The sequence below is a fragment of the Silurus aristotelis genome (assembly GCF_946808225.1).
Source record: "Silurus aristotelis genome assembly, chromosome: 18".
In the NCBI taxonomy this organism is placed as follows: domain Eukaryota; kingdom Metazoa; phylum Chordata; class Actinopteri; order Siluriformes; family Siluridae; genus Silurus; species Silurus aristotelis.
In genome coordinates this window covers 23,584,296-23,602,949 of record NC_139591.1, presented here as the reverse complement: position 1 = coordinate 23,602,949, position 18,654 = coordinate 23,584,296, and the positions used below count along the sequence as shown (strand labels likewise).

Below are 18,654 nucleotides of genomic sequence, written 5' to 3'. Positions count from 1 at the left end.
CAAACATTAAGTTTGTGGACTTCTTTTTGAACATTTAGTCTCCACTTGTTGTTATAATGAGCTCCACTCTTCTAGAAAGATCTTCCACCAGATTTTGTGGAGATTCATTAAGCTTCAAGGGTGTTATTAAGTCAGGTACTGATGGAGGTTAGAAGGTGAGGAGGTTCCTGGGGTGCAGTCAGCGTTCACGTTCATTTATGATAAATAGAGTTGGAGCTCTATAGAAGGAGATCTTTTACAACTTTCAACCAATGTAAAGCAGATCTTCATGAAGCTTTGTGCACAAGGAGATTGGATCAGGTTTTGGGTCTTCTAGTTTAAGTGAAGGCAAAATTTTATGCAACTGCATCCTGCTTTGTGTCCCAATACTTTGGTCATAATTTGTGTATATGTGTGTGTGTGTGTGTGTGTGTGTGTGTGTGTGTGTGTGTGTGTGTGTGTGTGTGTGTGTGTGTGTTTTATGAAAGAAAACAACATTGTATATTAGAGCACTTAATAAATAAAAGCCGAATTACTTTAAAGCTGTAAATCCTGTAAAAAAAAGCAGATGAATCTTCGTATAAACCAGAGGGGAAACTGGAGCAGGAGCAGTGGAGCTGAGATCATCTGCTGAAGAGAGAGATGACTACAATGACTGTTAATTAGTGTGTGTGTGTGTGTGTGTGTGTGTGTGTGTGTGTGTGTGTGTGTGTGTGTGTGTGTGTGTGAGCAGTACGAGGCAGTGGTGAGCTCAGGGAACGAGGCCATGGTTCATCACATGGAAGTGTTTGAATGTTCTCCTCGTATGGATTTCGTTCCTGAGTACAGCGGCTCTTGTGACTCCAAGATGAAGCCAGCGAAGCTGAACGCCTGCCGTCACGTCCTGGCTGCGTGGGCCCTCGGAGCCGAGGTGAACACACACACACACACACACACACACACACACACACACACACACACACACACACACACACACACACACATTTTTCTGCAACTACTGACCAGTTGTAGGGTTGTGTATATAAGATAAGAGGCTCCTGGTGTAGGTGTGAGGTGTTACAGGGTGATGTGGAGGTGATGAAGGTCCAGAGGTGAAGTGGAGAGTATTATTATGGTGTAAGGTCTCACAACTAGTCGTAAATGATCACCTTATACCATGATCACGTTCCAGAACTGAGGAATTAAAGCTGTTATTGATGTTTGCAGAACGAAACTGATCAAAACGGATCGAACTAACGCTTCATTTTCATTACGCGTTTTATATTCGCCTCGTTACAGCTACAATTCTGCTGCTCCGAATCACACACACAGATAAAGTAGTGCCAGAAGATTACATTTATTTACATTTCTCATTTGAACATTTTCATCTTCACCTCGTATTCAAATTAATCTTCTGCCTCGAGCCATTGATGAAAATCCCTATATTCACTATAGAAGTTCCACCACATGCAGGAATCCTCCATGGAGATCAGTGAGGTCATTAGGAAATGTGTATAATCGCCGTCTCACACTGGATGGAACTGGAACTGGATGTTACTATGGTTATAAGTGTTTATAAGCAGTGATTTAACTCTGAACTCACACCTGAACTTCCAGCCAATCACAATCCACTACTCACGCCTGAACTTCCAGCCAATCACAGTTCAGCGTTTAGACTGATTAGGGTATAATGTAGATTAAAGGTTATGTGAAACAGTAGGTTGATGTTTACTTTTAACTTTGTTCAAATGTATTTTCTTAATGTTTAATGTTTAGAACACCTGAATACTAATGAGGTGGGCGGAGCTAACCGACAGACCACATGACTGAGAGGTGATCACGGGTTCACCTTGTATTAAAGCAAAGTTGGAAATCACACCCACTCACACACCAACACAGACACGAACACATAAGCAAATGAAAGCACGTGCACACGTTTGGCTGAAACACGTGTGTATGATCAGATGTAGTGTTATTTTTAATGATAAGTGATAAAGGAACGAGAGGACGTATAGAAACGGTGTGTTTTCCTGCTGCTGTGATGGAAGACGAGCGTTTTGTTCACTGCCAGTGCTCGCTGATTGGCGTGTATAATTCAGGGTTGTTAAGGTAGCGTGAGACCGTCTCTATAGATACCCACGGGCAGATCACCCACGCTCACTCGGTGCCAGTCTCAGAGTGGCACTGAGAGACCAGAGACACCAATTACTGAATTACAGCAGAGGAAAACGAGCACAAAACATCTTCCTCCTCCATCATCTTCCTCCTCCTCCATCCTTCTTCCTCTTTCCTCCTCCTGCTGAACTGCACAGAGATCTGTATATTATATAATAATGATTACAATTTTTGAAATATGTAAGTATATGTATATATTATGTATATTATATATGCATGTTTATATAATAAAGAAAGAATCATTGAGCAGAAGAGAATCAAATGGAGCAGGAGGAAGAAGAGGAGAAGAAAAAGCAGGACGGTTATGTAAAGCATTTCTTGGACTGTATATTTTAAATGAGAGCCATGTTTTCTTTTTTCTTTTCTTTCTTTGATTTATATATTTATTTGTTTAGTATAAAAACATGGCCTGTAGAAGCGATGAGTGTACAGAGCTCCTGTCTGACTCAGAGCTGACAGTCTGTCTCAGCTCAGTGATTCACATTCACTCATACAAATACAAACTCCTCGTGTGGAACTAAAAATACCACTGAATCCTGTGTCCTGATTGGTCAGGAGCTGCTAATTAATTCACTGAATCCTGTGTCCTGATTGGTCAGGAGCTGCTAATTAATTCACTGAATCCTGTGTCCTGATTGGTCAGGAGCTGCTGATTAATTCACTGAATCCTGTGTCCTGATTGGTCAGGAGCTGCTGATTAATTCACTGAATCCTGTGTCCTGATTGGTCAGGAGCTGCTAATTAATTCACTGAATCCTGTGTCCTGATCGGTCAGGAGCTGCTAATTAATTCACTGAATCCTGTGTCCTGATTGGTCAGGAGCTGCTGATTAATTCACTGAATCCTGTGTCCTGATTGGTCAGGAGCTGCTAATAAATTCACTGAATCCCGTGTCCTGATTGGTCAGGAGCTCTTGATTAATTCTCCATAACAGCAGCTCGGAGAGCAGTGCAGGTTTTTACTCATCGCCCTGATTTGTTATTGTTTCTATAGTAACATGTTTTCTGGGGACATGTTCAGCGTGTTTTCTGCATCTGTACACTGACTGAAACTGGAGACTTCTTTCATAAATGTTTCAAAACAACCTTTTTTTGGGACGCTGTCTGGTTTCATGGTCATGCGACAAAAAAAACTGATTGCGTCTAATTAACTGTTTATGTGTGTGTGTGTGTGTGTGTGTGTGTGTGTGTGTGTGTGTGTGTGTGTGTGCGTGCATGTGTGTGCGTGCGTGTGTGTGTGTGTGCGTGCGTGTGTGTGTTTAGCCGTTCTACTACCCCTCAGATGCTGGCCTTCCTCTAGGTGGAGAAGGTTCCTCCAAGTTCCTTCGTTTGGAGGTGCACTATCACAACCCACTCCACATCTCTGGTACGTGCAACACACACACACACACACACACACACGAGTCATCATTTTTGTCTCTGCTGTAATCACCTGGTCATTCAGTCACCTAAAGTCACATTCTTTTGCTTCTTCTCCATCTTCTTCTTTTCCTTTTTCTCCTCTGTCTTGTTCTTCATCTCTTCTCTTTTCTTTCCCTCCTCCTTCTCCTTTATCTTCTTCTTTTATTTTTCTTCTCTTTCTCAGACTTCTTCTGCTTTTTCTTCCTCGTCCCCACCTTCTTCCCCTCAGACTAACCCTCTTACTTCTTCTTTTTCTTTCTCTCCTTCTCCTACTCCTCCTCCTCTTTCTCCATCTTTTTTCTTACTCTTCTCCTTCTCAGACTTCTCCTCCTTCTTCCTTTTTTCTTCCCCACCACCTCTTTCTTCGCCTCCTTCTCCCAGTCCTTCTCATTCTTCTCCACTTTTTTTTCCTTCTTTGCTTTATAATCCTCTTTCTCATCTTAATTCTTCTCCTCTTCTTTTTTTTCTTCTTTTTCACTTGCTTCTTCTCCTCTTCCTTCTCGTCGTCCTCCTCCTTCTTCTTCTTTTTCTTCTTCTTCACTTTTTCCTTTTTTTTCTTCTGTTTGTATTGATAAATGCAACATTTGTATTAAAATCCAATCCGAATTGTCCAGTGTAAGATTTCAACTCGTCTTAAACTCTTTTAAATAAAGAAATATTCAGAAATGTTTTTATTAAAAACATATAGATATTTATTTATCATCATATTACAGATTATTACAAAAATGCAGGATGAAAGAGTTTATTGTGTTGTAACAACATTGTCATTTTAACATCAAAATTATATTTACTTAGATTTATTGTCATGTAGTTTACTAAGTAAAAAAATTCTTATACACACAACGATCAGCCATGACATTACACACACACACACACACACATACACACACACACACACACACACACACACACACACACACACACACACACACACACACACACCTGTATATATATATATATACATATATATATATATATATATATATATATATATATATATATATATATATATATATATATATATATATATATATATATATATATATATCAGCTATATGAATAGAGCTGTGTGTGTGTGTGTGTGTGTGTGTGTGTGTGTGTGTGTGTGTGTGTGTGTGTGTGTGTGTTTGTTTCAGAGCGCCACGACTCGTCAGGTATCCGCCTGTGGTTCACTCCATCACTGAGGCGTTTTGACGCCGGGATCATGGAGCTTGGTTTGGTCTACACGCCGGTCATGGCCATCCCTCCTCAACAACACAGCTTCCAGCTCACGGGCTACTGCACTGCTGAGTGCACACACACGGTACACACTCTAGAACACACTAAAACCTCCAAAATGGCTCTAGATCCTCCTTCAACCTGCGTAAATGTATTTTGCTAACTAAATCAAGCTTGTTCAGCTTGTTTTATAGAGTTTGATTGGAAGGTGGGAGATCAGTGGATAAGATGTTGGACTTCTGATCAGAAGGTCAGAAGTTCAAATTCCAGCAGCCTTTGAGCAAGTTTCTTCATCCTCACCTGCTCAGTTGTATAAATGAAAAACTGTATGTCGCTCTGAAAACAGGCCCCTGCAACATGCCGTAAATGTAAATTTATTCATTTTACCAATTGATTTGTTCGAGACTCATTTTAAAATCATCAAAATTTCTTTTTCCATGAATAAATGGAGATTTTTCTAAATGTAGAAAATTCTGTAATAGCTGATGATGCAGCTCTGATTCTGAAGGTCCACTTATGGAACTTGGATCAAGATGGGATTAAAGAATCATTATTTTAGCTCCAATCACACACTGATTTTATATTCGATTTTGATTTCAGCTGAAATGAGTTCCTGTTCTTCAAGAAACGTGTTGACTAACGATAGCTATCATGATCAAATCACAAACAACCTTTAGAACATTCAGGAAGTTTTATTTTGATGGGAATGTAGACGCAGACTCCTTCTGGCTGTCTGATGCTGAAAAATCCAATCAAATGAAGATGTATATAAAATTAAATAATAAACACCTGGTTATAGAATCATAACACAAAAATCATAACTGATAAAATCTATACAATTATAAATATTAATAACATAAATATTGACACATGCAGTGTTTTAAAAAAATGAAAAATGTGTGTGTGTGTGTGTGTGTGTGTGTGTGTGTGTGTGTGTGTGTGTGTGTGTGTGTGTATGTGTTCTCTTCCATTCGTCCCCCCAGGCGCTGCCTCCTGAAGGGATCCATATTTTTGCGTCGCAGCTGCACACACACCTGGCAGGTCAAAGCGTTCGGACCGTTCTGGTGAGAGGAGGGAAAGAGGTGGAGGTGGTACAGGAGGACAAACACTTCAGCACACACTACCAAGTAGAGTACACAAACACACACACACACACACACACACACACACACACACACACACACACACACACACACACACACACACACACACACACACACACACACAGTAAAACACTAAATATAATCAAGTTGCTTACAGTGTGAAACAGAAGCTGCTACATTCTATTATATATTGATAAGTAGGTGATGCTCCTGGTGTAGGTGTGAGGTGTTACAGGGTGATGTGGAGGTGATGAAGGTCCAGAGGTGAAGTGGAGAGTCTTATTATGGTGTAAGATCTCACACCTAGTCATGGATGATCACCTTATACCATGATCACAGCTTCGATCACAGCGGATCAAAATAACGCTTCGTTTTTATTACGCGTTTAATATTCGCCTCGTTACAGCTACAATTCTGCTGCTTCGAATCACACACACAGATAAAGTAGTGCCAGAAGATCACTGTCACGTCTCTACTAATGCTGAAGCTGTTGGAGTAACTCCTGGTGCTGTTTTTCATTCTGTTTCTCATTTAAACGTTTTCTTCTCGAGTTCGATAAAAAATTCATCTTGTGCCTCAAGTCGTTTTTGTAAAAATCCCCGTATTCACTATAGAAGGACCACACGCAGGAATCCTCCATGGAGATCAGTGAGGTCATTAGGAAATGTGTATAATCACCCTCTCACTCTGGATGGAACTGGAACTGGATGTTACTATGGTTACAGGTGTTAATAAGCAGCGCATTCGTTTGGATTAAACTGAGAAACACAGACCTGCGTGTTCAACACTCTGAACTCTAATATTCTAATATCTCTCTCTCTATCTTTCTTTCTGTTTCTCAGATCATTCGCATCCTCAGGAAGATGGTGACTGTTCTGCCAGTAAGTTCCTCATGCGGCAAACACACGACTTCTAACTGTATCCAGGGAAATAAAGCAGAGAGAACAGCAAAATCACAGGAAAAGCCTGAAGGCAACAAGCCACCTACAAGAGAACAGATCTGCTGCATTTAGACTGTCAATATCAGCTCCCACACACACACACACACACACACACACACACACACACACACACACACACACACACACACACACACACACACACACACACACTCCAGTTTCACACTGACCTGCCAAACACTGAGCCGGTTTTAAATAGCCAACTACAAATAGCAGCTGATCACAGGATTGTGCTCTTTCTCTCTCTCTCTCTCTCTCTCTCTCTGTCTATCTCTCTCTCTCTATCCCTCCCTTTCTCTCTTTCTTTTTCTCCTTTATTGCCTCTCCCTCTCTTTCTCTCTCTCATCTATACCCCCTCTCTCTATTTCTCGTTCTTTTCTCCCCTTCTCCCTCTCCCCTTCTCCCTCTCCCCTTCTCTCTCTCTCTCTCTCTCTCTCTCTCTCTCTCAGGGTGATGTGCTTCTGACAAAATGCACTTATAACACAGAAGACAGAGTTAAAGTTACAGTGGTGAGTGTGAACACAAACGCACTTTTTGCTTTTTCACTTTTATCCGTTTATTGTTACTTTTTTGCGTTGTGGAAATCAGCACTATAGAACAGCAGCTGGAGAAATGCTATGAAGCTCCTTCAAAACCTTTCATTTGTAGGGCCTTTAAAACCCCCCAAAAAAGATTTATAGCAGAAGTCCTCAGAGTTGTCGATCTGTAATGGACTGAATGGATGCAAAGAAGATTTTTTAACATCTGCCACTTTATAACGTCATCACAGAACCTTGAAGACACCGGTCATCTTCTCCTCTGTTCATTCTGATACCGCAATGCTTTTAGCAAGATGTAGACAGTTAAATAGTGTGTGTGTGTGTGTGTGTGTGTGTGTGTGTGTGTGTGTGTGTGTGTGTGTGTGTGTGTGTGTGTGTGTGTGTTGTTCCCACAGGGTGGATTTGGGATCATGGAGGAAATGTGTGTGAATTATGTGCACTATTACCCCCGTACACAGCTGGAGCTCTGTAAGAGTCACGTAGACCAGGATTACCTGCAGAGGTTCTTCAGCATCATCAACAGGTGCATGTGCTGTTCGTTCTTTCTTTCTTTCTTTCTTTCTTTCTTTCTTTCTTTCTTTCTTTCTTTCTTTCTTTCTTTCTTTCTTTCTTTCTTTCTTTCTTTCTTTCTTTCTTTCTTTCTTTCTTTCTTTCTTTCCAGCATGAATGAGCCGTCACTATAGAAATGATAATGATAGAATCTGTGATTTGTTATATGTTGTTATCAGGTTCCATGGCGGTGAGGGCTGCAGCTGCTCTCAGACCACAGTGGAGGACCAGTTCTCCTCTGTGATCTGGGACTCCTTCAGTGCCAGGGTTCTCGACTCCCTGTACACCACATCCCTCATCTCTATGCACTGCAACCAGTCCACTGCTGAGCTCTTTCCTGTGAGTACTCGCACCTCAGAACCGTGGCATGAAAACACAGCTACAACTCTGATATATAGATAGATAGATAGATAGATAGATAGATAGATAGATAGATAGATAGATAGATAGATAGATAGATAGATAGATAGATAGTGTTTGAACCATTTTCTTTCTCTTCTTCAGGGTAGCTGGGAGAAACAGAAGATTCCCGAGGTATTAGCTGAGCTCCAGCCAAGTATGCGAGCGTGTGAACCGAGCCAAGCTGGACCTCAGAACCATCCTACAGAGGTCCAACCTCAACACAGCGGATAACATGAAGTCTTCCCATTCCCACACAGACACGCCCAGTTCTCCAACAACAGTATTACTGTCCCTGCTTTTGGACAATGCTTATTTGTTAAAAGTGATATATCACCTGATTTTAGATCTATAAATAAATAAAAACAGACTGTGTTTACACCAGAAGACACAAACTGACCAAAACTAATGAACAGACATATTTACTGAGCTTTAACTCTCAGTGGGTGTGGTCAGAGCTGAGGTATGCAAAGCTTCTAGTCATTATATGTTTACTAGAAATGTAGAGTTGTTATTTGTGCAGTTGTGATTATTTATGTTTTGTGCATATTTATAGTGTAGCCTGTGATAAGGGACCAGCTGTCTTTAATTTTAGGTGTTCAATATATGTAGATTTCTCTTTTTTTTGTTTAATGACAGTAATGAGGCTAATAGCAACACGTAGAGTGAATACACGTTTTAATAAATATATGTACACAAAATAATAATAAAGCAATGTGGATTCAATGTTTTCTGCTCTTATTTTTTTGCACGGGAGCTACAATGTTGTAATAATTTTTTATAGACACCAACATGAAGTGTGATGAAACTGGAGGCTTCAAGCTTCTATTACTTAATTATTTTAGCCTTGCAGCTAACAAGTACACAATAATTTCCTTATAACACTGTTAACAGCTCTTACTCTAATGTACTATACTTCTCTACACTATACTCTAATGTACTATACTACTCTACACTATACTGTAATGTACTATACTTCTCTACACTATACTGTAATGTACTATACTTCTCTACACTATACTCTAATGTACTATACTACTCTACACTATACTCTAATGTACTATACTACTCTACACTATACTCTAATGTACTATACTACTCTACACTATACTCTAATGTACTATACTACTCTACACTATACTCTAATGTACTATACTACTCTACACTATACTGTAATGTACTATACTACTCTACACTATACTCTAATGTACTATACTACTCTACACTATACTCTAATGTACTATACTACTCTACACTATACTGTAATGTACTATACTACTCTACACTATACTGTAATGTACTATACTACTCTACACTATACTCTAATGTACTATACTACTCTACACTATACTCTAATGTACTATACTACTCTACACTATACTGTAATGTACTATACTACTCTACACTATACTCTAATGTACTATACTACTCTACACTATACTCTAATGCTCTATACTACTCTACACTATACTCTAATGCTCTATACTTCTCTACACTATACTCTAATGTACTATACTACTCTACACTATACTCTAATGTACTATACTACTCTACACTATACTGTAATGTTCTATACTTCTCTACACTATACTCTAATGTACTATACTACTCTACAATATACTGTAATGTACTATACTACTCTACACTATACTGTAATGTACTATACTACTCTACACTATACTCTAATGTACTATACTACTCTACACTATACTCTAATGTACTATACTACTCTACACTATACTGTAATGTACTATACTTCTCTACACTATACTCTAATGTACTATACTACTCTACACTATACTGTAATGTTCTATACTTCTCTACACTATACTCTAATGTACTATACTACTCTACACTATACTGTAATGTACTATACTACTCTACACTATACTGTAATGTACTATACTACTCTACACTATACTGTAATGTACTATACTACTCTACACTATACTGTAATGTACTATACTACTCTACACTATACTCTAATGTACTATACTACTCTACACTATACTGTAATGTTCTATACTTCTCTACACTATACTCTAATGTACTATACTACTCTACACTATACTGTAATGTACTATACTACTCTACACTATACTGTAATGTACTATCCTACTCTACACTATACTCTAATGCTCTATACTACTCTACACTATACTCTAATGCACTATACTACTCTACACTATACTCTAATGCACTATACTACTCTACACTATACTGTAATGTACTATACTACTCTACACTATACTCTAATGCACTATACTACTCTACACTATACTGTAATGCTCTATACTACTCTACACTATACTCTAATGCTCTATACTACTCTACAATATACTGTAATGTACTATACTACTCTACACTATACTGTAATGTACTATACTACTCTACAGTATACTCTAATGCACTATACTACTCTACACTATACTCTAATGCTCTATACTACTCTACACTATACTGTAATGCTCTATACTACTCTACACTATACTCTAATGTACTATACTACTCTACACTATACTCTAATGTACTATACTACTCTACACTATACTCTAATGTACTATACTACTCTACACTATACTCTAATGCTCTATACTACTCTACACTATACTGTAATGTACTATACTACTCTACACTATACTGTAATGCTCTATACTACTCTACACTATACTCTAATGCTCTATACTACTCTACACTATACTGTAATGTACTATACTACTCTACACTATACTGTAATGCTCTATACTACTCTACACTATACTGTAATGCTCTATACTACTCTACACTATACTCTAATGCTCTATACTACTCTACACTATACTGTAATGTACTATACTACTCTAAACTATACTGTAATGCTCTATACTACTCTACACTATACTCTAATGTACTATACTACTCTACACTATACTGTAATGCTCCATACTACTCTACACTATACTCTAATGTACTATACTACTCTACACTATACTGTAATGTACTATACTACTCTACACTATACTCTAATGTACTATACTACTCTACACTATACTCTAATGTACTATACTACTCTACACTATACTGTAATGTACTATACTACTCTACACTATACTCTAATGTACTATACTACTCTACACTATACTCTAATGCTCTATACTACTCTACACTATACTCTAATGCTCTATACTTCTCTACACTATACTCTAATGTACTATACTACTCTACACTATACTCTAATGTACTATACTACTCTACACTATACTGTAATGTTCTATACTTCTCTACACTATACTCTAATGTACTATACTACTCTACAATATACTGTAATGTACTATACTACTCTACACTATACTGTAATGTACTATACTACTCTACACTATACTCTAATGTACTATACTACTCTACACTATACTCTAATGTACTATACTACTCTACACTATACTGTAATGTACTATACTTCTCTACACTATACTCTAATGTACTATACTACTCTACACTATACTGTAATGTTCTATACTTCTCTACACTATACTCTAATGTACTATACTACTCTACACTATACTGTAATGTACTATACTACTCTACACTATACTGTAATGTACTATACTACTCTACACTATACTGTAATGTACTATACTACTCTACACTATACTGTAATGTACTATACTACTCTACACTATACTCTAATGTACTATACTACTCTACACTATACTGTAATGTTCTATACTTCTCTACACTATACTCTAATGTACTATACTACTCTACACTATACTGTAATGTACTATACTACTCTACACTATACTGTAATGTACTATCCTACTCTACACTATACTCTAATGCTCTATACTACTCTACACTATACTCTAATGCACTATACTACTCTACACTATACTCTAATGCACTATACTACTCTACACTATACTGTAATGTACTATACTACTCTACACTATACTCTAATGCACTATACTACTCTACACTATACTGTAATGCTCTATACTACTCTACACTATACTCTAATGCTCTATACTACTCTACAATATACTGTAATGTACTATACTACTCTACACTATACTGTAATGTACTATACTACTCTACAGTATACTCTAATGCACTATACTACTCTACACTATACTCTAATGCTCTATACTACTCTACACTATACTGTAATGCTCTATACTACTCTACACTATACTCTAATGTACTATACTACTCTACACTATACTCTAATGTACTATACTACTCTACACTATACTCTAATGTACTATACTACTCTACACTATACTCTAATGCTCTATACTACTCTACACTATACTGTAATGTACTATACTACTCTACACTATACTGTAATGCTCTATACTACTCTACACTATACTCTAATGCTCTATACTACTCTACACTATACTGTAATGTACTATACTACTCTACACTATACTGTAATGCTCTATACTACTCTACACTATACTGTAATGCTCTATACTACTCTACACTATACTCTAATGCTCTATACTACTCTACACTATACTGTAATGTACTATACTACTCTAAACTATACTGTAATGCTCTATACTACTCTACACTATACTCTAATGTACTATACTACTCTACACTATACTGTAATGCTCCATACTACTCTACACTATACTCTAATGTACTATACTACTCTACACTATACTGTAATGTACTATACTACTCTACACTATACTGTAATGTACTATACTACTCTACACTATACTGTAATGCACTATACTACTCTACACTATACTGTAATGTACTATACTACTCTACACTATACTCTAATGTACTATACTACTCGAAACTATACTGTAATGCTCTATACTACTCTACACTATACTCTAATGCTCTATACTACTCTACACTATACTCTAATGCTCTATACTACTTTACACTATACTGTAATGTACTATACTACTCTACACTATACTGTAATGTACTATACTACTCTACACTATACTCTAATGCACTATACTACTCTACACTATACTCTAATGCTCTATACTACTCTACACTATACTGTAATGCTCTATACTACTCTACACTATACTCTAATGTACTATACTCTAATGCTCTATACTACTCTACACTATACTCTAATGCTCTATACTACTCTACACTATACTTTAATGCTCTATACTACTCTACACTATACTGTAATGTACTATACTACTCTACACTATACTGTAATGTACTATACTACTCTACACTATACTCTAATGCACTATACTACTCTACACTATACTCTAATGCACTATACTACTCTACACTATACTCTAATGCTCTATACTACTCTACACTATACTGTAATGCTCTATACTACTCTACACTATACTCTAATGTACTATACTACTCTACACTATACTGTAATGTACTATACTACTCTACACTATACTGTAATGTACTATACTACTCTACACTATACTGTAATGCTCTATACTACTCTACACTATACTCTAATGTACTATACTACTCTACACTATACTGTAATGCTCTATACTACTCTACACTATACTCTAATGTACTATACTACTCTACACTATACTCTAATGTACTATACTACTCTACACTATACTCTAATGTTCTATACTTCTCTACACTATACTCTAATGTACTATACTACTCTACACTATACTCTAATGTTCTATACTTCTCTACACTATACTCTAATGTATTATACTACTCTACACTATACTCTAATGTACTATACTACTCTACACTATACTGTAATGTACTATACTACTTTACACTATACTGTAATGTACTATACTACTCTACACTATACTCTAATGCACTATACTACTCTACACTATACTCTAATGCTCTATACTACTCTACACTATACTCTAATGTACTATACTACTCTACACTATACTGTAATGCACTATACTACTCTACACTATACTGTAATGCACTATACTACTCTACACTATACTGTAATGCACTATACTACTCTACACTATACTCCAATGTACTATACTACTCTACACTATACTCTAATGCTCTATACTACTCTACACTATACTGTAATGTTCTATACTTCTCTACACTATACTATAATGTACTATACTACTCTACACTATACTCTAATGTTCTATACTTCTCTACACTATACTCTAATGCACTATACTACTCTACACTATACTCTAATGTTCTATACTTCTCTACACTATACTCTAATGTACTATACTACTCTACACTATACTCTAATATACTATACTACTCTACACTATACTCTAATGCTCTATACTACTCTACACTATACTTTAATGCTCTATACTACTCTACACTATACTGTAATGTACTATACTACTCTACACTATACTGTAATGTACTATACTACTCTACACTATACTCTAATGCACTATACTACTCTACACTATACTCTAATGTACTATACTACTCTACACTATACTCTAATGCTCTATACTACTCTACACTATACTGTAATGCTCTATACTACTCTACACTATACTCTAATGTACTATACTACTCTACACTATACTGTAATGTACTATACTACTCTACACTATACTGTAATGTACTATACTACTCTACACTATACTGTAATGCTCTATACTACTCTACACTATACTCTAATGTACTATACTACTCTACACTATACTGTAATGCTCTATACTACTCTACACTATACTCTAATGTACTAGACTACTCTACACTATACTCTAATGTACTATACTACTCTACACTATACTCTAATGTTCTATACTTCTCTACACTATACTCTAATGTACTATACTACTCTACACTATACTCTAATGCTCTATACTACTCTACACTATACTGTAATGCTCTATACTACTCTACACTATACTCTAATGCACTATACTACTCTACACTATACTCTAATGTACTATACTACTCTACACTATACTCTAATGCTCTATACTACTCTACACTATACTGTAATGCTCTATACTACTCTACACTATACTCTAATGTACTATACTACTCTACACTATACTGTAATGTACTATACTACTCTACACTATACTGTAATGTACTATACTACTCTACACTATACTGTAATGTACTATACTACTCTACACTATATTGTAATGCTCTATACTACTCTACACTATACTCTAATGTACTATACTACTCTACACTATACTGTAATGCTCTATACTACTCTACACTATACTCTAATGTACTATACTACTCTACACTATACTCTAATGTACTATACTACTCTACACTATACTCTAATGTTCTATACTTCTCTACACTATACTCTAATGTACTATACTACTCTACACTATACTCTAATGTTCTATACTTCTCTACACTATACTCTAATGTTCTATACTACTCTACACTATACTCTAATGTACTATACTACTCTACACTATACTGTAATGTACTATACTACTTTACACTATACTGTAATGTACTATACTACTCTACACTATACTCTAATGCACTATACTACTCTACACTATACTCTAATGTACTATAGTACTCTAAACTATACTCTAATGCTCTATACTACTCTACACTATACTCTAATGTACTATACTACTCTACACTATACTGTAATGCACTATACTACTCTACACTATACTGTAATGCACTATACTACTCTACACTATACTGTAATGCACTATACTACTCTACACTATACTCCAATGTACTATACTACTCTACACTATACTCTAATGCTCTATACTACTCTACACTATACTGTAATGTTCTATACTTCTCTACACTATACTATAATGTACTATACTACTCTACACTATACTCTAATGTTCTATACTTCTCTACACTATACTCTAATGCACTATACTACTCTACACTATACTCTAATGTTCTATACTTCTCTACACTATACTCTAATGTACTATACTACTCTACACTATACTCTAATATACTATACTACTCTACAATATACTGTAATGTACTATACTACTCTACACTATACTCTAATGTACTATACTACTCTACACTATACTGTAATGTACTATACTACTCTACACTATACTGTAATGCTCTATACTACTCTACACTATACTGTAATGTACTATACTACTCTACACTATACTGTAATGTACTATACTACTCTACACTATACTCTAATGTACTATACTACTCTACACTATACTCTAATGTACTATACTACTCTACACTATACTCTAATGTTCTATACTTCTCTACACTACTCTACACTATACTCTAATGCACTATACTACTCTACACTATACTCTAATGTTCTATACTTCTCTACACTATACTGTAATGCTCTATACTACTCTACACTACACTATACTGTAATGTACTATACTACTCTACACTATACTGTAATGCTCTATACTACTCTACACTATACTGTAATGTACTATACTACTCTACACTATACTGTAATGTACTATACTTCTCTACACTATACTCTAATGTACTATACTACTCTACACTATACTCTAATGTACTATACTACTCTACACTATACTGTAATGCTCTATACTTCTCTACACTATACTGTAATGCTCTATACTACTCTACACTATACTCTAATGTACTATACTACTCTACACTATACTGTAATGTTCTATACTTCTCTACACTATACTCTAATGTACTATACTACTCTACACTATACTCTAATGTTCTATACTTTTCTACACTATACTGTAATGCTCTATACTACTCTACACTATACTCTAATGCACTATACTACTCTACACTATACTCTATTGTTCTATACTTCTCTACACTATACTGTAATGTTCTATACTTCTCTACACTATACTCTAATGTACTATACTACTCTACACTATACTGTAATGCTCTATACTACTCTACACTATACTCTAATGTTCTATACTACTCTACACTATACTCTAATGTACTATACTACTCTACACTATACTGTAATGTTCTATACTTCTCTACACTATACTCTAATGTACTATACTACTCTACACTATACTGTAATGTTCTATACTTCTCTACACTATACTCTAATGTTCTATACTTCTCTACACTATACTGTAATGCTCTATACTACTCTACACTATACTCTAATGCTCTATACTACTCTACACTATACTCTAATGTACTATACTACTCTACACTATACTCTAATGCTCTATACTACTCTACACTATACTCTAATGTACTATACTACTCTACACTATACTCTAATGTACTATACTACTCTACACTATACTCTAATGCTCTATACTTCTCTACACTATACTCTAATGTACTATACTACTCTACACTATACTCTAATGTACTATACTACTCTACACTATACTCTAATGTACTATACTACTCTACACTATACTGTAATGTACTATACTACTTTACACTATACTGTAATGTACTATACTACTCTACACTATACTCTAATGCACTATACTACTCTACACTATATTGTAATGCTCTATACTACTCTACACTATACTCTAATGTACTATACTACTCTACACTATACTCTAATGCTCTATACTACTCTACACTATACTCTAATGTACTATACTACTCTACACTATACTCTAATGTACTATACTACTCTACACTATACTCTAATGCTCTATACTTCTCTACACTATACTCTAATGTACTATACTACTCTACACTATACTCTAATGTTCTATACTTCTCTACACTATACTCTAATGTACTATACTACTCTACACTATACTCTAATGTACTATACTACTCTACACTATACTGTAATGTACTATACTACTTTACACTATACTGTAATGTACTATACTACTCTACACTATACTCTAATGCACTATACTACTCTACACTATACTCTAATGTACTATACTACTCTACACTATACTCTAATGCTCTATACTACTCTACACTATACTCTAATGTACTATACTACTCTACACTATACTGTAATGCACTATACTACTCTACACTATACTGTAATGCACTATACTACTTTACACTATACTGTAATGCACTATACTACTCTACACTATACTCCGATGTACTATACTACTCTACACTATACTCTAATGCTCTATACTACTCTACACTATACTGTAATGTTCTATACTTCTCTACACTATACTATAATGTACTATACTACTCTACACTATACTCTAATGTTCTATACTTCTCTACACTATACTCTAATGCACTATACTACTCTACACTATACTCTAATGTTCTATACTTCTCTACACTATACTCTAATGTACTATACTACTCTACACTATACTCTAATATACTATACTACTCTACAATATACTCTAATATACTATACTACTCTACAATATACTGTAATGTACTATACTACTCTACACTATACTCTAATGTACTATACTACTCTACACTATACTGTAATGTACTATACTACTCTACACTATACTGT

General features: G+C 35.6%; 1 protein-coding gene across 2 annotated transcripts in view; it reads left to right on the top strand.

The window, feature by feature from the left end:
• The window catches only part of dbh (dopamine beta-hydroxylase (dopamine beta-monooxygenase)), a 21,486-nt gene extending 12,460 nt beyond the window's left edge, over positions 1-9,026 (top strand). For both annotated transcript variants that reach the window (XM_083568772.1, XM_083568771.1), the window contains 9 exons: positions 713-889; positions 3,396-3,498; positions 4,670-4,836; positions 5,735-5,878; positions 6,697-6,735; positions 7,263-7,322; positions 7,748-7,875; positions 8,081-8,240; positions 8,406-9,026. In XM_083568772.1, coding sequence (XP_083424898.1) covers positions 713-889; positions 3,396-3,498; positions 4,670-4,836; positions 5,735-5,878; positions 6,697-6,735; positions 7,263-7,322; positions 7,748-7,875; positions 8,081-8,240; positions 8,406-8,534 — 1,107 coding nt within the window. In that variant the 3' untranslated portion in view covers positions 8,535-9,026. The remainder of the gene's footprint in view (positions 1-712; positions 890-3,395; positions 3,499-4,669; positions 4,837-5,734; positions 5,879-6,696; positions 6,736-7,262; positions 7,323-7,747; positions 7,876-8,080; positions 8,241-8,405) is intronic.
• Positions 9,027-18,654: the final 9,628 nt, after the last annotated feature.